The 23,505-nt window shown below is 39.3% G+C and overlaps 1 protein-coding gene across 1 annotated transcript in view; it reads left to right on the top strand.

Moving 5' to 3' along the window:
- Window positions 1–22,669, top strand: part of MCOLN3 (mucolipin 3) — a 33,511-nt gene extending 10,842 nt beyond the window's left edge. Inside the window, exons 4-13 of the mRNA XM_036873511.1 lie at window positions 3,760–3,913; window positions 5,059–5,143; window positions 5,219–5,315; window positions 11,176–11,275; window positions 14,583–14,695; window positions 14,779–14,928; window positions 18,451–18,552; window positions 18,661–18,783; window positions 19,678–19,884; window positions 21,371–22,669. Of these exons, the coding sequence (XP_036729406.1) occupies window positions 3,760–3,913; window positions 5,059–5,143; window positions 5,219–5,315; window positions 11,176–11,275; window positions 14,583–14,695; window positions 14,779–14,928; window positions 18,451–18,552; window positions 18,661–18,783; window positions 19,678–19,884; window positions 21,371–21,505 (1,266 nt within the window). The 3' untranslated portion in view covers window positions 21,506–22,669. The remainder of the gene's footprint in view (window positions 1–3,759; window positions 3,914–5,058; window positions 5,144–5,218; window positions 5,316–11,175; window positions 11,276–14,582; window positions 14,696–14,778; window positions 14,929–18,450; window positions 18,553–18,660; window positions 18,784–19,677; window positions 19,885–21,370) is intronic.
- The last annotated feature ends 836 nt before the right edge of the window (window positions 22,670–23,505 follow it).

Genomic DNA, 23,505 nt, shown 5'->3' with positions numbered 1-23,505 from the left:
CAAGAGACGTGACCCTGAACCATTTGCTCACACTGCTGCATGCAGACAGCTCATGAGCACCTCAGAACCACTCCGTCCAAAACGGGTTCCTGTTCTCTTCCCACCTGCTCCCCAGACATGTTTCTCTTTCTGATCACTTGCTAGATTTAAAGGTCTCAGGGTCTTGGAACCATTTATTCTTGCAGCTCAAGCATAGTCTGTATATCCCTACTTCTGGTTGGCTTCCCTCCTTCCCCTCCCTACCATTTCTTGACTGTTTTCTAAAGGATTCACCTAAAATCACAGATTTGATTGCATAATACTCCTCATTTTATACATATGACAGTGTTCAGTGCCACATATTAATATATTTATTCCACGAAGGTGGAAGTACATCCCAGGCACTCAGTTGTTTGTGAATGAATGAAAGAGCTAAAAAGATTCATGTGTTCAGATCAGGTGATCACAGAGGGACCACAAAAAATCCATCTATAATCAAGGAGCAATCGGTTTTAATCTGCTTTACTTTGGGTGCCACATTACTCCGGTAAGGATCTTTAATGTGTTTTTATATTGTCTTCCAAAGGGTGACCTGGGGCCCATGGATCTGCGTGAAAAACTACTTCCCTCAAGGCAGAGCTGCAGAGGCAAGTAGGGACAGATGTCCAGCCTGATGAATGCCCCACAGAGGCCATAGCCAGTTAAGTGCCCCATCAGTCAGTCCTACAGGTCACCTGCCTTTCAACCATAGTCCCACACCACATTCCGGTCCCAGAGTCCTCTGACTCAGGCTCCAGAGCTGCCCTTTAGTTGGACATGGTCCTGCCACTTGCCCCTGACCACTGTCGGCTGAAGAAAATGCATAACCTAAAAGTTGAGAGCTATGTTTTATTCAAGGACATCGCTGCAGACTGCAGCCCCGGAAGGCGGCCTCTCAGATAGCTCTGAGGAACTGTTCCAAAGAGGGTTTTTGCTGAAAAAAAAGAAAAACAACAACAAAAAACCCATGTAATGAAACATCAAAAGATTACTGCTAATCATAAAAAACAGATATCTCAAATTAATGATTTTAGTGCCTTTCTATGTATGGGAAGATGCAAGAGTCTGGGCTTATGGCAGTTATTCCTTTGATATACATCTTAACTATCCAGGACCAGTAATCTGTTTTTCTCCATCCTGAATTCCCCTCAGAGCACACCCTTGATGCCACTGCAGTGGCTGAAGGCTTGATGGCAGGCAACACTTGTCGTTTATTGGAGTGGCAGGCAACACTCTGCCTACAACATCCAGCTCCTGCAGGTGCTCAGACCTCCACGAGGAGCCTTATTAAGATAGCAAGGGAGTCTGGCTGTAGCATCACTTATAACGTTAGCATGTACCTGAAGCCCTGCACTTTGGATCTTTTGTGTCTCAAGGTCTTACAAGGTTTAAGGCACAAGCTTCTAAGGTAGAAGGTTCAGATCTTTAAGTCCTGTGGGGACTGCCTCACAAGGAGCGGGTGCTCAGAAGGGCTACCGGGCCCCTTGTAGGTGTGACTGCTTCATGACCCCTGCTTGCCTTTCTGGCTTCACCTCCCGGTACACATCCCCTATTCCAGGCACACTGGACTCCTTGGTACTTTACCGCATTCAATATCTTTTACCTCTTTTTTCATTTAATGTACTGTTTACCTCTTAGTCCCCGACACCCCAATGTAAAACTACCAATTTGGCTCAGAGTAGCTTTATAAAGACTTAAGACACTTATTTCCTTGTATGGAAAACAAACAGCTCAAAACTGAATATCTCCAGCATTATACTATTTCCCCCTATATGTAGGACATAATGTTATTTAATGATTTATGCAACTTAATTATATCACTGTAGATTTCTGGCTCGTTTTCCCAATCCCAATGCTAGCAGAAAGGTTGGTGCCATAATCACAAGTCCTATCCTAGCAACTTACCATCTTGGTGTGCATAGATTAGCTCTAGTGAACAAAGATCCACTATCACAGCGGTCCCTAACCTTTTTGGCACCAAGGACCGGTTTCTTGGAAAACAGTTTTTCTACGGACCGGTGGCATTGGGGATGGTTCAGGCGGTAATGTGAGCGATGGGGAGCGGCAGATGAAGCTTTGCTCGCTTGCTGCTCACCTCCTGCTGTGCAGCCTGATTCCTAACAGGTTGCGGACCGGGGGTTGGGGACCCCTGCACTATCACGTGATAGTGATTTTCACCTCACTGTTAATTTGACTCTGTGTCTCATACTGTTACCTGAAAACTGGGTTTGCCTCTTGGTGGATGTCACGCCAAAAGACACAACCAAGCCAAAGGTCAGGAGAAGGAAGGCTTTATTACTTGCAGCAAGTAAGGAGAACACCAGGGATCTTTCCCAAAGCAGTGTCTCCTCAAACAGTAAAATTGGGGAAGTTTTAAGCTAAGGGTACATGTATAATCATGAAGGGGCTTGGGCGGTCAACAGAGTCCAAGTTTTAGTTGATTGAAGTCATGAGGGTCAGAAAAGGTCAACATCATCATCCCTTAGACTTCAGTTGACCTGGCAGTCAAGTGTTTTGGCCTAATCTTTACCATTGAAACAGAACTGGGAATCTTTACAATTGATGTATTATCTTTGCTGTTGTTACTTCTCTTGCCTGTTTCTGCATTCTATTGTTCCCTTAATATTATTAATTACTGAGACCTGTTCAAGGACCAGCATTAGATCACAAAAAGGCTTAGGCCAAAAATGGCTTCTCTTATGTCAAGAAAGCCATGCCTGTTCTCTTTCTCCAGGGACCTCCCCTACCCTATCTGCTTACAGTATTGTTCTAAGTGCTGGGGTTAGAGCAGTGGACTTGATAAATTCCTTGCCCTGTGGAACTTACATTCTAATGGAGGAGATGGATTTTAAACAGGTTTAGCCGAAATCAGTTGATTTCCAACAGTGATGAGTGCTATGAAAAAAAAAAAATTAAATGGCATAAAATATTAACAATGGACTCAGGATGGTCAGAAAAGGCCTCTCTGGGGACTTGAAGTCTGGGGAAGAATATTTCAGGCTGAAGGAGTGGCAACAGCGAAGGCCCTAGAAGCTAGAAAACATTTAGTATGTTTAAGGCAAGTGTGCAAAGGAGTAAAGGAAGGGGCAGGGATAGGGCTATAGGTCTCTCAGGGCTTAATAGGCCCTGGAAAAGAGCTTTGAAGTTTATTCTGAGAGACAGGAAGCCATGGGAGGGCTTTCAGTAAGAGAAAATTGCTATAAAAGTGACCAAGCTGTTTTCTTTCAAAGATAAAGATTTTAAAAATACATTATTTTTAGACAAAGTTTTGCTGGTTACCCTGGAACAATTTTATCCCACTTCCTATATTATAGTAAAGCAGAACTCTGACTTTATAGGAAATAGTTCAAAGATAAATAAAATTTATATTCACATTAAATGTAAAAGTCAGTTCCTAAACATAGTTATTTAAAGGCAGAAAGAACCTGAGAATTTATTTAAGGTTAAATTAAGCCTTTAATTTTGCAGATAAGAAAGCAGCAGCTCATAAAGTCTATGACTTGCTCAAGGTCACAGAAATGAGACTTGAACCCAGAACTCTAATTAATTCAAGAGTGCGCTTTGCCCTCTGCGGTCCTGGTGCACAGTAACATGTTAATCACTCTGCATGTTAGCGTGCAAGTCTCCACATGGACAGGAGGTGGAAACCTTCCATTTCAAAGGCAGGGAGGGAGGGGAATCGTGGCTTCACTTCCACCTGGCTGGGTGTTCCCCTTCTTCTGTTTCTCTTTTTGGTTGAAGTACTTGCAGCTACGCAACGTCTCAGTTGGGAATCACGCTTACGAGAACAAGGGCACGGAGCAGTCAGCCATGGCAATCTGTCAGCACTTCTACAAGCAAGGAAACATCTGTCCCGGAAATGATACCTTTGACATTGATCCAGAAATTGAAACTGGTGATTTTCTTCTATAAGCTAGAACTTCCATTTTTAACTCCTTGATTTATACTTATTTATAAATCAATTTATACTTATTTATACTAATTTCATCTCTGAAAACATTGATTTGGCCTGTGCTATTAGGTCATAGTAAGAACCTTATCAGAGTTGTGTCAGGTACTTCACTATAACTCATGATTCTTAAAACAAACAAACAAAAAACTCCACAAAAACCAACGAGGCAAGTTTATTATTATCCTCATTTTATAGAAGATTGAAGTGTGGCTCAGAAGGTTAAGTGATCTGCTCATGATGGAGCTAGTAAGAGGCAGTGCTGAAATTTGACCCAGGCCATGCCCTTAGCCACTTTTTTCCACAGCCTCTCTGCTGGATAAGCCAGTAAAATAGACAGATATTGTCCTTATAAAACAGTATGCTTGCAAATTCTTGATGTATATAAAACTCTCTCTGCTCAAGAGCACTTCACTATTCAGTGTCTTTGGGGTAGGCTGGGCCTGGGAGGACGGGCAGGGAATGAAAACCAGAACTTAGAATAGCACAGCTTATTCTTATTAGCAAAGTTCTATTTGCAGTTTGTATCTAAAACATTAGCTTAAGTCATCGAGTCAAAAAGTAAGTACTTTTAACAATAACCACTGGGACTTTTTCTTTGAGAAGAATAGTAAAGGATTATAGTACTGACTAGTGAAAACCTTCTAATATGCTATCTTCCTTTTTTAAAACAGTGTTTATTGAGGAAAAATTGGCAACACATAATATTTTTTAAAAAAGATCCTTTAAACATAGAAAATTTTATCTTAGACGCTACAGATGCTTCAAACCTATGCTTAGGATACAAAAAGGAAGAAGGGCCTCAAAGTTTAGGCTTAAAAAGACAGAAAGGAAGATGGCATTCTATAGAAGACTAGTGAGATAGAGTTCAGATCTTTCTCTACCCCCATCCATTCCAGAAATGTTATAGTCACGTATTAAAAACAAATAAGTCACTGTAACCACGTGGTATGGATGTTTAGCTTTAAAAATCTTAATTTACAAAAATACCAGAATCTGAACATCTAGTTTTAAACATATGATCCTTTCAAGATGCAGTTTTCTATATTTATTTTAGGCGCTATATTACGGTTTGTTCCTTTCTATGGCAGAATGTTTCTTTGTGGAGCCAGATGAACCTTTTCACGTTGGAACACTAGAAGAAAATAAAGTCAACTTAATGCTGGACTTTCACAGGTGAGGGAACAATGGGAGTGTAGCTTATGTTTGTGTGTATATGTTTTCACTGCACTGAAGTCTCCTGTCTTCTAGACTCATAACAGTGGAGCTGCAGTTTAAATTGAAGGCCATTAATCTGCAGACTATTCGTCATCACGAGCTCCCGGACTGTTACGACTTTACTCTGACTGTAAGTGTGGGCTGGGCTGAGTTTGATTCCTATCTGGAGAAAAATAGTTTTATCTAGTTACAGGTTTATTTACTTGTATTAAGGAGTGATCAAATGTATAGGATGTTCCCATCCCACTTGGATGTGCACAGGGGAAGCATTGGTTCAGCTAGCTCTATTTTGTTATGAAGTAGTCCCTTCTTATCTGCGGTTTTGCTTTCTGAGGTAAGTTACCCTAGGTCAACCTCGGTCTGAAAATATTAAGTGGAAAACGCCAGAAATAAATTTTAAATTGCATGTCATTCCGAGTAGCGTAATGAAAAATTTCTGACCCTCCCCAGATATGAATCATCCTTTGGTCCAGTGTATCCCACCCGTTAGTCACTTAGTAGCTGTCTCAGTTATCAGATCAGTTGTCCCAGTATCACAGTGCTTGTGTTCAAGTAACCCTTATTTTACTCAATAATGGCCCCAAAGGGCAAGAGTAGTGATGCTGGCAATTCTGATATGCTAAACAATTCCTTTAAGTGAAAAAGTGAAAGCTCTCAACTTAATAAGGAAAGAAAAATAAATGTATGCTAAGGTTGCTAAATCTACAGGAAGAAGAAACCTTCTATCCATGACATTGTGAAGACGGAAAAAGAAATCCATGCTAGTTTTGCTGTTGCACCCCAAACTGCAAAAATTATGTCCAAAGTGTGTGATAAGTGCGTAGTTAAGATGGAAAAAGGCATTTAATTTGTACAAGATATTTTGAGAGAGAGAGAGACCACATTCACATAACTTTTATTATAGTATATGTTATAATTGTTCTGTTTTATTATTAGTTATTGTTGTTACTCTCTTACTGTGCCTAGTTTATAAATTAAACTTTATTATAGGTATGTATGTATAGGAAAAAAACATTGTATATAAGGTTTGGTATTATCTGCGGTTTCAGGCATCCACTAGGGGTCTTGGAATATATCCCCTATGGATAAGGGGTAGCTACTGGTAGCTACTGTACTAACCCGTTTACTTGTTAATTATCTGTCTTCTGTACCTCAGTGTAAGTTCTCCGAGGGCAGGGACCTTGTCTTGTTCACTGCTGTGTCTTTTTTTTTTTTTTTTTTTTGATTGACCAAATTTTTTTATTGTGTCAGTGGTGTCAAAACATATCAAATTTTACATTTTAAATAAGTGATTTATTGTATGTCTATTATATCTCAATAAAGCTGCTAAAAATGAGTTGATCAAACCTGACAAAAACCGTAAGCAGGTCCTGAATATGACCTTCCTATATACAAAGCTAAAGTCACCCCATTTTCTGACTCTCAAAATAGTCTCCAGCCTAATTCACAGCTCTGAAAGTCACTGCTGTGTCTTTAGTACCAAGAACAGTGCCTGGCACAGAGTAGGTGTTCAAATACAAAAGGAACAGAGGTTTGTAGGCTCTGTATGGTCAGCTGTCAGCAGTCGATGGCAGTCTGCTTAAGGTCATTGCCAAGGGTTCTTGCTACCGAGTTTCCTCACTGTGGATGTTTGTAGCCTTTGGGTTTTGCTCACACTGCCTCCCTTGTGCTGCCTCTAATGCTCTGGTTAGCTTCCTCGCCTTCAGCCTACCCTATCACATCTATGTTCTCTGTCTTCCAGTTGCAAATGGAGCTTTTGATGCTCTCTAGGCAGCACAAGATGCCCCTCATGTGAGTTCATCACTTCACGAGGATCAGAGTCAGTAGGAACACAATGCTGTATCGGCATATGCAGGACAGCATTTGATCACAGCTTGCCTTCATGTGGTCCAAATTTCTATTACTTCAGCAGTAGTTGGTATCAAAAGTTATGTCCACAATACTCAACTAATTGGCTGTAAGAAATCAAGTTTTCAGAAATTGAGGTTAAAAATATTTTCAGAATATAGGATAATGTAATAATTATGCATATTATTTAATAAGAAAAAGCACTAATTCTATAAGACTGTTTTTATTTGGGCTACAGATTTTGATCTTAATATTAACCAGCATGTTATGAATTTTCATAATTACTTGATTTTTTAAAAATTGAGCTATTATACACAGTCTTCTCTCTTCTCTCTCTGTATCTCTGTCTGTCTGTCTGCCTCTCTCTTTCTCTCTGTCTCTCATGGAAAATGATACTTTTCAGAAGTCTTATAATCCTTAAAGGCTTTGGTCAACTGACAGCTCCTTCATGGACCCTTTTGTGATTCCTCAGTTAGCAATACATTCTGTGTTCTGAACTCCCAGATTTTGTTTTCATTTTTGTATTTTGTATGTCTTACCACCTTCTCCTTTGTTTTAGGATTTTGTAGGTCTTTATCATCAACTCTACTAGACTGAAAGCTCCCTTAAGGCAGGAACAATTTTATCTTTTCATCCCTCAGAGAACATAGTAGATGGCTCAAATATTTGTTGATTGAGTAAACAAAACACTAGATCCTTTGTCATGACTCACTACATCAGTAAAAGCAACTTGGCCTTAAGCCACATGCAAATGTCATATTTTTGCCATTCTTGTAGAATTATCCCAAGCTATATCTGTGCAGTGTGGATTTAGCAGTGCATCTCACAGAACTGTGGTGGAACTTACATCCTATCAGGTAGTTTGATAATAAAAGCCATTAGTGCAACTTCATTGCCATAAGTAAACATGAACTGAGGTAGCATGCCTCATATAAAATGCAAGGTCTTTGGAGTCAGACAAGCCTAGATTTTTTTTTTTTAATTTTTATTTATTTATTTATTTACGGCTGTGTTGGGTCTTCGTTTCTGTGCGAGGGCTTTCTCTAGTTGTGGCAAGCGGGGGCCACTCTTCATCGCGGTGCACGGGCCTCTCATTATTGCGGCCTCTCCTGTTGCAGAGCACAGGCTCCAGACGCGCAGGCTCAGTAATTGTGGCTCATGGGCCTAGCTGCTCCGCAGCATGTGGGATCTTCCCAGACCAGGGCTCGAACCCGTGTCCCCTGCATTGGCAGGCAGATTCTCAACCACTGCACCACCAGGGAAGCCCAAGCCTAGATTTTAATGTCAGCTCACCAGTAAGTAGCTATGTAACTTTAGGCAAATTACTTAATTGGTTTGAGCCTCAGTTTTCTCATTTGTAAAACAGAATTAATGCCCACCTACCTGACAAAATTGTTGTCAAGATAGAAGATAACATATATGAAGGACCTACCAAAGTATAGGGTATGTAGTAGATATTTGATTCATTCAACAGCTATTTATTAAGCCTATCCTGTGTGTGCCCAGTTGGATTTATAATGTAAAAGTAGTGCATTAGCATTCATTCATAGTAGTTTGATAAATTCTTGCATCCTGTATTTTGTAGCTCTTTATTAGGTGTATAAACATCTAGGATTCTTGTGTTCACTTGAGCTGACTCTTTTATCGTTATGAAATGGCACTCATTAACCCTAGTCATATTCTTTGCTCAAAAATTTACTTTGTCTGATGTTAATATAGCCATTCCAGCTTTCTTTTGATTAGTGTTAGTATGGCATATCTTTTCCCACCCTTTTAAACTTACTTGTGTCATATTTAAAGTGGGTTTCTTGTTAGGCAGCATATAGTTGAGTCTTGCTTTTTTTATCCAACCTAAAAATCTCTACCTTTTAATTAAGGTGCTTATTACATCATTTAAATTGCATGTGATTGTTAATATGATTTCTCTCTTTTTCTGCCTTCTTTTGGATTGAGTATTTTTTAGGATTCCATTCTATCTCATATGTTACCTTATTAACTATAACTGTTTTATTATTTTAGGGTTTCTAGTACACATATGTAACTTATTACAGCCTACCTTCAAGTGATGGTATACCACTACATGTATAGCATAAAACCCTGACAGTATATTTCCATTTCTCCCATCTTGGCCTTTGTGTTATTGTTGTCATACAGTTTACTTCCAGATATAAACTGGAACAATACATTGTTATTATTTTCACTTTAAACAGTCAGTTATCTTTTAAAGCAACTTAAATAATAAAAAGACTTTGTATTTGTCCATGTAGTTATCATTTCCAGTGCTTCATTCCTTTGTGTAGCTCCAGGTTTCCATCTGATATCATTTTCCTTCTGCATGAAGGGCTTCCTTTAACATTTCTTATAATGCAGATCTGCTGGTAATAAGTTCTTTCAGCTTCTGTATGTCTGAGAAAAGTATTTCACCTTCATTTTTTAAGGATAGTCTCACTAGGTATAGAACTCTAGTTTGACTGTTTTTTCGCCAGTACTTTAAAGATGTTGCTCTTTTACAAACTAAAAATACAAACAATACAAACTGCTGTCGCTGCTAAGAAATCTGCTGTCTTCTTCATCTTTGTTCTTCTGTATGGGATGTATTTCCCCCCCTCTGGCTGCTTTAAAATTTTTCTCTTCATCTCTGATTTTAACAATTTGATTCTGATATGCCTTGATGTAGTTTTCTTCGTGTTTCTTGTATTTGGGGTTCATTGAGTATCTTGGATCTATGGGTTTATAGTTTTCATTATATTTGACATTTACTCAGTGTTATTTCTTCAAATATTTTTCTGTCTCTTTCCCCCCACTCTTCAGAGATTCCAATAATATGTATATTTGGGCACTTGAAGTTGTCCCGCAGCTCTCTTTCTTTTTTTTTTTTCAGTCTTTTTTTCTCTGTCTTTCATTTTGAATAATTTTATTGCTGTGTTTTCAAATTCACCAATCTTTTTTTTTTCTGTACTATCTAATCTGTTGTTAATTACACCCAGTATTTTTTCTTCTTCATTTAAAGAATTCAGCTTCTTCTAAACCTTACTTAGATGTGATTGACATTAAGCCAAAATTTATTTAATGAGCACCTATTATTTGTAAGACCCTGAGGATCTTTGTGTGGGAAAAGCATGGTTTTTCCTTGGCAAGGATTTCTGACTCATTCAAATAATACTGAGCATCTTCCTTATGTGAGGTTGTGGGCTGGTTCCCTCAGCAGCAATGTCCTTGGTTGCTTGTCAAGGGAAGAAACTTACAGTCCAACATGAGGAGAAACAGAGTAACTAAACTTATTAAGTTTATTTGAAATCTTATATCTGAAATGATATCTGATTACCCCACACGAAGATTTTCAATAAAACTCATTTAAATGACAGACTTTAAAAGAACTTTTCTTTTTCTTTAGGACTTGAGAGAAGAGGCACCAAAAACAAAAACAAAACCCCCAAACCAGACTAATTTCCTTAGCTCACCTTCTTGGTCTATGCAAGGGGAAAGTGGAAGGAGCTAGAAGGGGAAGACAATGGAAGAACTATGAAAGGTGTTCTGGCATGGCTTTGTCCCCTTTGGTGCCTGGTGTCCCAAAATGGTTATCATTGAAGCCAGACATGCTGTTGGTTCCCTGTGACCACACCTTTTGTAATACATGTGGTTCTATAGTGATGAAGAAATCTGGTCCTAGAAGGAAAATCAAAAAAGCTCCATTTGAAATGTTTCAAGACAGAAATAATGAGCATCTGTGTTAGTAAGAATTACAACAACATTAAAAATCTATCCCTAGCTGAGGCCCTGCTGGGAGGCGGAGGAAAACATACTTGTACTCACTCTTGCTCATTGTAAGAGGGCATCTAGAGGCACTTAGAATGGGAAGGAGGGGAAATTCTTTTGTTTTATAAGTGGTTCAGGGCTTGAATACTGTCCTGGAAGCAGGATTGTAGAGACTAAATGTTCTCTTTGGAAGATCTAGTTCAACTTTCTCAGCTCACAGAGAAATAAAAAGAACTTCCCAAGGTTGAACAGAGTTAGCAACAGGTCAAAGATGAGAGTCTGGGTCTCCTATAACTTTGGAAGAATTGTTTCCTAATTAATGCATAGAGGCAGCTTGGCTTTAAAAACTATAGGTATGTTTTTTACCCTTTTCCTGTTCTTCACAGATAACATTTGACAACAAAGCCCACAGTGGAAGAATTAAGATAAGTTTAGATAATGACATTTCCATCAGAGAATGTAAAGACTGGCATGTATCTGGATCAAGTAAGTGATGAATTTTACTAGTTTTAAATATGGTTATTAAATAATATTAAATGGTTATTAAATTACTTGTCCCAAGGATGTGTGGAACATTAAATGAAAGAACTAGACCATACCCAAGTCCCTAATTCTCTGCAAGTAGATCAATTCATTGTAGTTATCTGATATTCCAAGTAATTCCCAAGTTATTAGTAATCGAAATGGCTTTTCCTGCCTTCTCCATGTGCCCTCACTGGCCCACTCCTTACCAAAAAGAAAACAGATGCTTATAATCCCTTCAGCAAAAAGAAAATCACATATACCCAAACCAATGTTTATCGAGTGCTTATTGCATAAGTATAATACTTCCACCTACATTTTCCTCACTTCAATATTTTAAAATATCTTTGAGATAGGTAACATCCCTATTTTTACAGATGAAGAAACTAAGGCTCAGTGAATGTTGGTGTGTATGGGGTCATACAGCCAGGGAGAAGTCAGGTAGGATTTGACCCTGAAGTATCCCACACCTTATAATTATCTTCTATCTAGGTCAAAATAGTAGATGAAATAAGGAAAGGGTACATTGCTAGAAATATGGGCACAAACTCAGGTATAAACTGAGTATCACTGAGAATTTTGGAGCTGAACTGGATAAAACTGACTGGGAAGAATTGATCTAATTTCCTAGTCCCTTGTATTGATATGTAGTGGTGTGCTGTGCTAGACTTTAATGATTAGGTCAGAGGGTCTCGGATTCTAGTGAGCAGAAGCGTCATTCCAAGTACCTGCTAAGATGCGGTTTCTCCAGCTTCATACAAGACAGTCTGTAGGTCTGAGAGTGAGACCCAGGAATGTGCAGGGAGTCCTTATTCAGACCATACTTGTATAATAATTGCTTTAGGGTTTCCTACTAATGGATTCACGAAGTTCAGATGTAGTAATGAGATAGTATGAGTAAATAAAATAAAATAAAATTTCTTCATTCTGGTATTCTTTTCACTAATAGGTAACTTCAAATATATGAAGATCTTGAATCACAAACACTTATTTCAATCACAAAGTTGTTTATTTGAAACACAAGCCTGTGTTGTCATCTGTAAACATTGTAATACTTCTCCACAAACTTGAAAATAGGGAAAATGAGAGCATATGAAGGTGCCTGGAACATAGGCTTTCTCTCAAATGTTTGTTTCTTTCTTTCTTTTTTTTTTTTTAATTTATTTATTTGGTTGTGCCGGGTCTTAGTTGCAGCTCATGGGTTCCTTAGCTGTGTCATGTGAACTCCCAGTTGCGGCATGTATGTAGGATCTAGCTCCCTGACCAGGGATCGAACCCGGGCCGCTTGCATTGGGAGCGCAGAGTCCTAATCACTGTGCCACCAGGAAAGTCCCTAAATGTTTGTTTTCTTGAATTTTAAGTTTTTCTGAAGTAGATTTAGTCTTTCGTGTAACAATTAGATGCCTCTTGACAAAATTACGGGATGCTTCATTTCAGAATAGTCTTGAATTCTTTCTATCAGCATAGAGCAGTACAACTTGTTAAGTAAAGACACGCTCTGTAAGACAGCATGTGACAGCCAGCCCTCTGCCCACCTCTCTTCACCTGGCTCTGCTCATGCTGGGAGGACTGATTCTCAGAATCTCTGCATGGGTGGCTCTGCCTTGTCACTCAGGTCTCAGCTAAAACCCACTGCCTCTTTGGTGAGGCCTTCCTTCATTGTGCGGTATAAGTGAAACTTTCTTTTCCCCATTCCCCCACCCAAAGCTCCCTCAGCAATGGTGGTCAAACTTTAGTGTTACCTGGAGAGCTTAGGAAAATGCAGTTTCTGATTCACTGGGTCTAGGGTAAGGCAGGAGAATGTGCTTTCCTAACAAGTTCCCAAGGGATGCTAGGAGCCACTAACACCGAGTGATGGATGCTGGAGACAGACTGCAAAGGTTTGAATCCTGACTTTGCCACTTACTGGCCGTGGAACCTTGGGCAAGTTCTGTGACCTCTCTGTGCTTCAGTTCTCACCTGCAAAGTGGGATAATCACACCTACCTCGTGGGTGTTGCTGTGAGGTGCAAGTGAGTTAAAAACTATAAAATTCTTAGAACTATGCCCGGCAGGAAATGCACTCAATACATGTTAGCTATTTGGATTTACTTTCTTCATATCACTTACTCCTATCAGAAAATAATTTGTTCATTTACTTGTTTACTTTTTTCTCTTATATCGCTGGAGTAGAATAGAAGTTCTACAAGGTCAGGGGCTTTGTCTGTCTTGTTCACCTGTTATACTCTCAGCATGTAGAAACACACCTGATGCTTAATAAGTATTTTATACCTAGATAAGTATATTTAAATAGGATATGCAGGAACCCTAACAGTATTAAGAACAAAAGACTACAAGCTGATAAATAAAGAACTTTGATGGATGGTTGTGATGATTTTTAAAAGAAGGACTTTTAGTCTCTTTTAAATACTCATGGAAGAATCTGTATCAGAGCCTTTTCTCTTTGTTGTCTTTGTGCAAAGAATGCTTGAATTATTTAAATTATTCTAAACATGAGTGTGAAGGATCCATATAAAACTTGAAAATGCTTCTGAAGGATGCAAAAAGAAGACTTGAATCAATTAAAAGGCACACTATGTTTTTGGACAAGTGATTCAACATGATGAATATGTCAAGTCTTCCTAAATTAATCTATAAATTCAACATGATTTCCTCCCAAAATTACCTGTAGGATTTTTATTGGAATTTGACAATTTGGTCCTGAAGAATATATGCAAAAATAACAATCAAGGCTAGCCAGCAGAAATTCTAGGAAAGAGTAATGAGAGGTATTTTTCTGAGGCATTAAAACACACAAAAACGTCAGAAGGGTAAGATATGGTACTTGAATACAAACGGCCATTTGGTACATGGTAAAGACGGCATTTCAAATCATTTGCTCTTTTATTAATTGGCAAAAATTAAAGAATATGGAGAAGATGTGGAGATATGTGTAGGTATGTAAACTGGCATGATCTTTTTGGAGAGCAATTTCTTAGATCTTTTTTTTATAAAGATGCATATGCCTTACCCCAACAATTCCATCTTTGGGTATTCATTCACCTAAAGGATCACTCGCACCTGTGTACAAAGAAGACCTGGAGAATGGTTTGTAGTAGGGAAAACCAGGTTACAATCCAAGTGTCCTTACAAATGTAGTATTGTACATCTATACTGAAGTATGCAATGCAGCAGTTAAAATAAATGAGGCTAAAAATGAAAAGAAAAAAAAGAAGTATATGTCACCATATTAATGTTCCACTAAATAAGCAGGTAATCCACTTTCCTTCCAGTTCAGAAGAACACTCATTACATGACGATCTTTGATGCCTTCGTTATTCTGACATGCCTGGCTTCATTAATCCTGTGTGTTCGATCTGTGGTGAGAGGACTTCAACTTCAGCAGGTAGGGATCACTGCTTTCTAGGAACATGATGGACATTTTGATTGATGGAGAAATTCACCGTGCCTCCCCTCTTTTCCCGAAAGGAATTTGTCAATTTTTTCCTCCTCCATTATAAGAAGGAAGTTTCTGTTTCTGATCGAATGGAATTCGTCAATGGATGGTATATTATGATTATTATTAGTGACATATTAACCATTACTGGATCAATTCTGAAAATGGAAATCCAAGCTAAGGTAAAATTTTTTCCTATTTATGTCATTGTTAGTATCAGATTTGCATTAAAGGTCATTTATTTTTTCCAAAACGTTAAGAATTCGCAGAGTAAATTATTTCTTTCAAACATTATATTGAGTAAACCTGAAATAACAGTAATTTGTAAAAATCTAGTCCAGAAATCTTTTAGGCTGAGTTTTCCAAAGTGTGATTCACAGTCCTCTGCATCAGGATCATTTGGGTAGTTGGTAAATACCCCACGTTAGACCTCCTGAATGTGAACTCTGGGGGTGGGGCCTGTGAATTCTTACACACGCCAAAAGTCATACACACTCCAAGGTAACTAAGGTAAAAGGTGTTTTTTGTTGTTCTTACAAGAAATACCAGAATCTTCAACAAAAAGAGTCGGCTGGGGGCAGGTGGAGGGAAGTGAGGCCAAACTACTATTGTGTGAGTCCTTGCAGTTGTTCCCTTTGTCCATCCAAATTGAGAATATTCCCATTTTCCTACTTTTCCTATTTATGTACTACAAGGTTTTCCATTTTAAGTTAGGACTAATCCAGCCTGGATATCAACCCTCCCCCAAAACAAAAATCAAAAACAAAACAAAACAAAACAAAACGAATACTGTTCAAATTAATCTTGTTCAAATTTATATTTTTCTAGCCTGACTACAACTAAATATGAGTATGATCCATGTGGGGAGCCTCTTAATGGTTCAGATTTCTGGGCAGAGACCCCAAATGCAATGGCTCAGTTAAGACAGGAGTTTATTTCTCCCTCATGTAATAGGGTGGATTTTACGTGCTGGCAAGTTGCTCAGCTCCACACCATTCAGGAATCCAAGTTTGTCCCATCTTTTTCTCTGCCGACCCTTAAGGGCTCCCCCAGACTGCATGATTGATGCTGGGTTGCCTCACAAACAGATTGCAGCCCATGGAAGGGAAACCTGGTATGGTAGTAGGTCTCTCACAGTCTTATAACCTTGGCTCAGAATGGCAGCCTTCATTTCTGTTCAGTCCTACTGGATAGAATTTAGTCACATCTAACTGCAAGGGAGCTGGGGGAGATAGCCCAGGCATGTACCTCAGAAAGAGAGAATGGGTTTAGGAGGCCATGGAGCAGCTGTCACTATATGCCAATGTAGTATATATCATTAGAATTGATGTTTAACTTTAGGAACCAAAAAAAGAGGAGTAGGGCGAGATTTGCAGCAAATCTTTATTTTTACCAACCTCACCTACCATTAACTTCAATGAGCCCTTAATGGTGTCCAACAATCTTTCTACATTTTTCTAGGCTATTCATTCCCCCTGTCTCCTAGCTGATCATTTCATATTTCTTCTCTTTTGAAACTTGTAATGCTCCCTGCCCCATCCTCACTCTCAGCTGATGACCTCACTTCCTATTTCACAAAATAATAGAAACAAAATAGGAATTCCACAAATTCCCACTTCATTTATCTACCTGCCAGCATCAGTGCCCATATGCTTTGCTTTTTCTCTACTACTGTAGATACATTATTTAGGTTACTATCCAAGGCCAACTCCTCCACCTCCTGCCTTTCAGATGCCGTCCCTGCTTGCTTACTCCAGGGCATGGCTCCAGCTATTCTTCCTCCTTTTCTCATGCATCCTCAATTTCTCATTCTCTACCACGACATTTCCATCAGCATGTTGTTTTTTTTCTCCTTTCTAAAAAGGCAAAATCTCAACCTATTCTCCCTCCAGCTACTTCCCCATTTCTCTGCTCCCCTTAATATAGCAAAAGACCTCAAAAGAGTATTTAATCCTGTTTTTGACTCTGCTCTTCCCATTCCCTTTTGTATCTGTTCCAGTCAGGCTGCCCTGCCACTCCAGGGCAACGTTCCAATGACCTCTCATGTTGCTACATTCAATAATCAATTATTTATCCTCATTTTGACCTATCAGCAGCTTTTAGCACTGCAAGCATGCCCTCTTGGTTGATGAACTTTTTCACTGGCTGTCACTTACCTGGTTTTCCTCCTAAATCACTGGCTGGTCTTCTGACTTTCCATTGCTGGTTCCTTCTCATCTCACCAAGCTATTAAAGTGACAGTATTTCAAGGCACGGTGCTTGGACACCTTCTTTTTCTGCCACTGTCTTGGTGATCTCATCCTGCCCCATTGCGTTAAATAGTGTCTATTTTCCAGTGATTTTCAAATCTATATCTCCAGCTTGGAATTATTCCCTGAACTCCAGTCTCAAATATCCAACTGTCTATTCCACATCTTCACTTGGATGTCTACCTGGCCTCACAAATTTAACATACCTGAAACAGAACTCCTGAAATCTCCACCTCCACAGTCCAAACCTGCTTCTCCATGGTCTTTCTTTTTTTTTTTTTTTTTAATTTTTTTCAAATTTTTTATTTTTTTAATGATATTCTTGTCTGCTTACATTCTTTTTATGTATGTATGTATGTATGTATGGCTGTATTGGGTCTTCGTTTCTGTGCGAGGGCTTTCTCTAGTTGCGGAGAGCAGGGGCCACTCTTCATCGCGGTGCGCGGGCCTCTCACTACCGCGGCCTCTCTTGTTGCGGAGCACAGGCTCCAGATGTGCAGGCTCAGTAATTGTGGCTCACGGGCCGAGTTGCTTCGTGGCATGTGGGATCTTCCCAGACCAGGGCTCGAACCCGCGTCCCCTGCATTGGCAGGCAGATTCTCAACCACTGCGCCACCAGAGAAGCCCTCCATGGTTTTTCTAAGTTCAGTTAATGGCAGCTCTTTTCAGTTGCTCAAGACAAAAGCCATAGCTTCATCCTCAACTTTTCTCTTTCACTAATGCCCTCTCCTCCATATCTCATCCAAGAGGAAATCCTATTTGTCTACCTTAAAAAAATCACCTCATCACCTTCACTGTTGCCAGCCTGGTCCAAGGCACCGTCAGCTCTCATCTGCATTATTGCAGTAACCATCTCACTCTTCCAACAATCTGCTCCCAACATATCACTCCTGTTCAGAGCTCTCAATCTCCCCAGTCTATTCAGAATAAAAGGTAAAGTTTTTAAATTACACTCGTGAGGCCCTAAACTACCTGCCCCCTCACCTCTATGACTGCACACTCTCCCCCATAGCTCACTCCAGCCAGACTCACTATCTTGCGAGGCGCCCTCCTGCTTTGGGGCCTCTGCACTTACAGGTCCCTGTGCCTGGAAAGCTCTTCCACAAGATTTTTGCTTGGCTTGCTCCCTCACTCCCTTCATGTCTTTACTCAAAGGCCACCTTCTCAGTGATCACTCCACCCTATCTGAAATGCAACACACAGACTTCCCTTATCCCCTCCCCTGAATTTTCTCCTCAGCACTTACCATCAGCTAATGTACTAAGGGTTTTGCTAATTTATTTCTATCATCTCTCCACACTAGAATATAAGCTTCATGAGGGCAGGGAATTTTGTTTGTTCACTGCTTTGTCCTTAGCATCTAGAACAGTGCCGACTCATTGCTACTCAACAAATAATTTTTGCCCAAAATGAATTTCTGCTACATAACTGATTATTTTTTCCACTCTGTTTTAGAGTCTGACAAGTTATGATGTCTGTAGCATACTTCTTGGTACCTCTACCATGCTTGTGTGGCTAGGAGTCATCCGATACCTTGGTTTCTTTCAGAAATACAATGTAAGGAATTCCATGGTTCTCCAAGCTGCTGGTATTTCTCTTTCAAAGTTATTGCACTGCTTTGTCTAGAGGACAAAGGGATTCTAATGACCTCTCTTACTTTCCCAGCTCCTTATTCTCACCCTTCAGGCAGCGCTGCCCAATGTCATCAGGTTCTGCTGCTGTGCAGCTATGATTTATTTAGGCTATTGCTTCTGTGGATGGATTGTGCTGGGGCCTTACCATGATAAGGTACTGATAAACAATTTTTTTTCCTGTTGTTATTAAGCTCTCAGAGTATTGCCAGTGGCTTGTTATCCTTTTAAAATAAGCTCCTTTTACTTTGTGACTCAGCCTTAAAATGTTGTAGGTAATGTATCTATTGCCAAGTTTATAAATTGGTAAGGTAAGACCACCTTGAGAGGATAACTGATTCACTTGACTGCCTCAACTCCTTTTGTGGAATATGTCAGATAATTAAGTCTTTCTTACCATCAGCGAAGTCAAGCTTGCCAATTTGATTCATCGATATATACTAGAGTGGGCTATTTAGTTAAGTCTTATTGAAATTTGACTTTATTTTAAAAAGTAGTATAGGGAGAAACTTGTAGAAATATTGAATATTTTGTTTACCAGAGTTATAGTCTTGACTATAATGCCATCATCTTAAATGGCATGAACTTTATAATGAGAAGCATGAGTATGCATGGTTGGGACCTGTGTTTCTCACAGAAGCATTTCTCTTTCTACCAAGGTAAATGGGAGGGTAAAGCTTGACTCAGAAAAGCACTGAAGGTGCAGACAAGCTCTCCTATCTTCAGTTCAGGCTGCTCCTATTAAGAGGAGCATCTGAAGGAGCTATTTGTTCCAAGAAGAACAGTAGGCATGTACATGTTATGTACATCACAAGACAAATGCCTGGAGGAATGACTCCGTTTTCCTGGGTGTCTCCAATGTGTACATGTTATTAAACTTTTGTGTGATTTTTCTCTTGTTAAAAAAAATGCTTGTGGTTACCCCAGGTTATTTGTTTGAAGGGGTAACTTGGGATATCTAGTCCCACTATTTTTAATATGGTGTCATGATCAAAGTCTCCAATGGGAAGGAACATGAAGTAAAGGGAACTTTTCTTTTTTGTTTTTCCAGTTCCGTTCTCTGAACATGGTCTCTGAGTGCCTTTTCTCGCTGATAAATGGAGATGATATGTTTGCCACATTTGCAAAAATGCAGCAAAAGAGTTACTTGGTCTGGCTGTTCAGCAGGATTTACCTCTACTCATTCATCAGCCTCTTTATATACATGATTTTAAGTCTCTTTATTGCACTGATCACTGATACGTATGAAACAATTAAGGTAGGTTCATCAAGAACAATGAGGAGCAGCATTTTCCTAGAACTTGTAGAGTGGCAATAAAATATAGTACCTGAGGGGGAGGGGATCAATGGAATGGTAATTTCTTCAGGGTAGAGAAGAAGGATCTCAATTTTAGATACTAAAAACAGAAATGAAAGAGAAATAGAACTTCTAGAATGTTGAAAGTTTTGTCTCTGAGTAATTGTGCTTTTTCAGACAGGGTTTCAAATCGTTTATTAGAATTATAATGATCAGTAGATACTGAGTGAGTGAAGCAGACAGTCAAAATTTTGTGGGAGCTTTTAAAATCCACTTTTCATAAAGAAAAATTGACCTCTTCTTTTGGAATGAACCCCTGCGTGGGACTACCCCAGAGGCCTGGTCTCCAGAACAGTCAAGGGATTAATATGTCAAGTACGAGCCATGTGTGTGTTACATAGTCAGGAACATGATTTGAAAAGCTGTTATCATTCATATTGTCACTCCACATTGAATATTTAAAAATCAGTTTGAGCCCTTTGAAATATGGCAAGGCAGAATAAATATCCATATGTATTTAAATTTCTAATAACTTGATACTGTTAGGTATACTATTGGCATAGACACTTCCACTTGGGGACTTTTCTTTCTGAGCATGAGAGGGGTAATGAAACATAATGCCATGCGAATGGATAAGGAGAAAGGTCATCAGGAGTTGATGGATTATGAATTGATAATTACAAATACCTTGCTCACGAAGCCAGGGCTCTGACTTCATTCTTACCGGATCAGATGTCAGGAACCGACTGTCCTCAATACTTGCTTGGCAGACTTGCTTAGAGTCACCAAGGAGACTGGGAAAGAATGTAGTTGTACCCGTCCAAATCCCTTCCCATGGTGCTCTAAAAATTCACTACCTTCAACTCTGCATGTAGAGAGCTATATATATATATATTATTCGAGGGTGACATCTGAGGTCTCAAAGAATAACATGAGTTGACAGCTCTGGATGACACAAGCCTAAGACTCGTAGTTTAGATGTTAACCTTCTTCCATGGTCTCAGAGCACTTGTCAAATGGGCGAGTCCTTTCTGATCCTTGCTGGTCGCGGCCCATTCTAGAGATCTTAGACCCCCAAACTGATATAAATATTAGGCCTTTAAATAAATCTGTCTGTCTGGAAGAGAGACTCCAAAAGGGTGTGCAGGCTGGATTTTACCTGGAAGGAGCTCTCAGATTCAGATTCAACATGCCCATTTTGGGTTGAATCAGACCCACAAAAGAGAGCCCAGGAGGGCACTGCAGAATCTTAGACCCACTTTTCCTTAGCCAAACCTAAGACTGGCTCTAGAGGCTACATCCCCATGAAAATACTTGGAAGCAAGTAAACTATCCCTTTAGAAAAATCCCCACCTCTGTAGCCAAATGATCCACTTTGAATTTGAAATAAAGCTGTTTTCAAGGGACTTATTAATGAAAACTTTTTTTTTTTTGTTATTCTGTATAGCATTACCAACAAGATGGCTTCCCTGAGACTGAACTTCGTATATTTATATCAGAGTGCAAAGATCTGCCCAATTCTGGAAAATACAGATTAGAAGAAGACCCTCCAGTATCTATATTCTGCTGTTGTAAAAAGTAGCTATTAGGCTAATCTATGCCCTGGAGGGAACTATAATGTGTAGCTGAGTTGGGAGACAAAATGGATATTTTAAGATCAGATGTAGTATGTTTGAAGACAATTATTTTGAGCAAATTGATGGCTATAATTCATCAAGAACTGTGTTTATATTTTAAAGCAATATTTAATGTCTTTGCAGCTTTATGCTGGGCTTATTTTTTTTTTAAACCTAACTTTGATGAGGGAAACTGTTGGATTCTTGTCCTGTTTATTTTGCCATAGCTTTAGAATGTGCTTTCCATACCCTTCTCTACTCTTGCTTCCAGTTATTCGGACTGTGCTGACTGTGTCATCAGGGGAAACAACACCTGATCTGACCTCAGACAACTCACCAACCCTGGCCTGGACCATTCTCAGGGGCTGTCCTTAAGAGAGAGGATGATTGCTGTATATCCAGTAATCATTGCATTTTAAAATCTCTTAAAGGAAAGAATAAGAAAGAAAAAATCATCACCAGCTAACAGTCTCATATTTGGCTCTGAAGGACAACTGTTATTTGATACTGCTTTTAGTTCTGGAGAAGATCAGGTTTTTTAGTATAAGTTTTCTCTTTTCCTTTAGTGTTCAAGGACAAAGTTGAAAGAGTATTCTATACATCTATGAAAATTAAACTGCATACTAAATGCATATTCAATCCCACAAGGATTGTTTTATTAGTACTTGCACAGCCTTGTGAAAAGTGCATGATGTGCTGTGCCCCTCCTAGGCACATTCAGTCTCACAGAAAAGGGTAGCATTTTTTTCCTCCACATAAACTTCACTGTGAGTATTGTTCTTGTCTGCCTATCCCAGAAAATTGTTGCATTTTTACTATTAGCCTGTCTCATATTTTCTAGACTACTTTAAAAAAATCCCCTTTAACATTGTAAATCAGTGAAAGTTTTATATGAAGGCAACCTGCTAGAGAAATTCAAGAAAAAGGTTTGTAAATTTAAACTTCCATGTTAGAGTACATTATTGAGCAAAAGATTCTTCTGTTATTTGGTTATTGGTCATTATAAATGTGAATCAGGGTACAGAACTTTTTGTACTGTCATATACAGAACAGAACATAGACATTTGAAAGGAACAAAGCACAACACAAAACAATGAGTATTACCGCCCAGTGAGAAATGAGCCAGGATCTTTGCCATAAACAAATGATTTTTTTTTAAATTTTTATTTATTTATTTATTTATGTATTTATGGCTGTGTTGGGTCTTCGTTTCTGTGCGAGGGCTTTCTCTAGTTGTGGCAAGTGGGGGCCACTCTTCATTGCGGTGTGCGGGCCTCTGACTATCGCGGCCTCTCTTGTTGCGGAGCACAGGCTCCAGACGCGCAGGCTCAGTAATTGTGGCTCACAGGCCCAGCTGCTCCGCGGCATGTGGGATCTTCCCAGAACAGGGCTCGAACCCGTGTGCCCTGCATTGGCAGGCAGATTCTCAACCACTGCGCCACCAGGGAAGCCCAACAAATGATTTTTTGAAAGTGAAAAACATAATACCTATTGTGAATTAACTTACTAATTTAGAATTGTTAGATTTGGTGCCTAGAAACTATAATTCATATCTTAGTATGTGTGATATTCACAACTTTCAACGATCTGACTTCAACTATCCTTAAGTCTCATACTCCTCCCCTCTTCCCCATCCCCAATTCCCTCAAACATGCAGGTTAAATATTTCCTAGAACCTTGCTATTTAAAGAGTGGTGCGTGGACCAGCAGTATCAGCAACATCTTCTAGTTAGAAATGCAAGCCCTCAAGCCCCATTCCAGACCCACTGAATCAGAGTCCATTTCAATACCATCCCCTGGCGTTTCATTTACACATTAAAATCTGAGATACTTGGAGCTGCCTTTTACAACTATTTCTCCCTCTATAGTGTTTTATAAGAACTTACCTACGGTTTATTTTTTAAATGATACTTTTATGTCTATCAATAATATATGCATCACTAATTACAGTTATTTATGTACACGT

This window comes from Balaenoptera musculus, chromosome 1 (genome assembly GCF_009873245.2).
Source record: "Balaenoptera musculus isolate JJ_BM4_2016_0621 chromosome 1, mBalMus1.pri.v3, whole genome shotgun sequence".
In the NCBI taxonomy this organism is placed as follows: Eukaryota; Metazoa; Chordata; class Mammalia; order Artiodactyla; family Balaenopteridae; genus Balaenoptera; species Balaenoptera musculus.
This window is presented reverse-complemented; position numbering and strand designations above follow the sequence as displayed.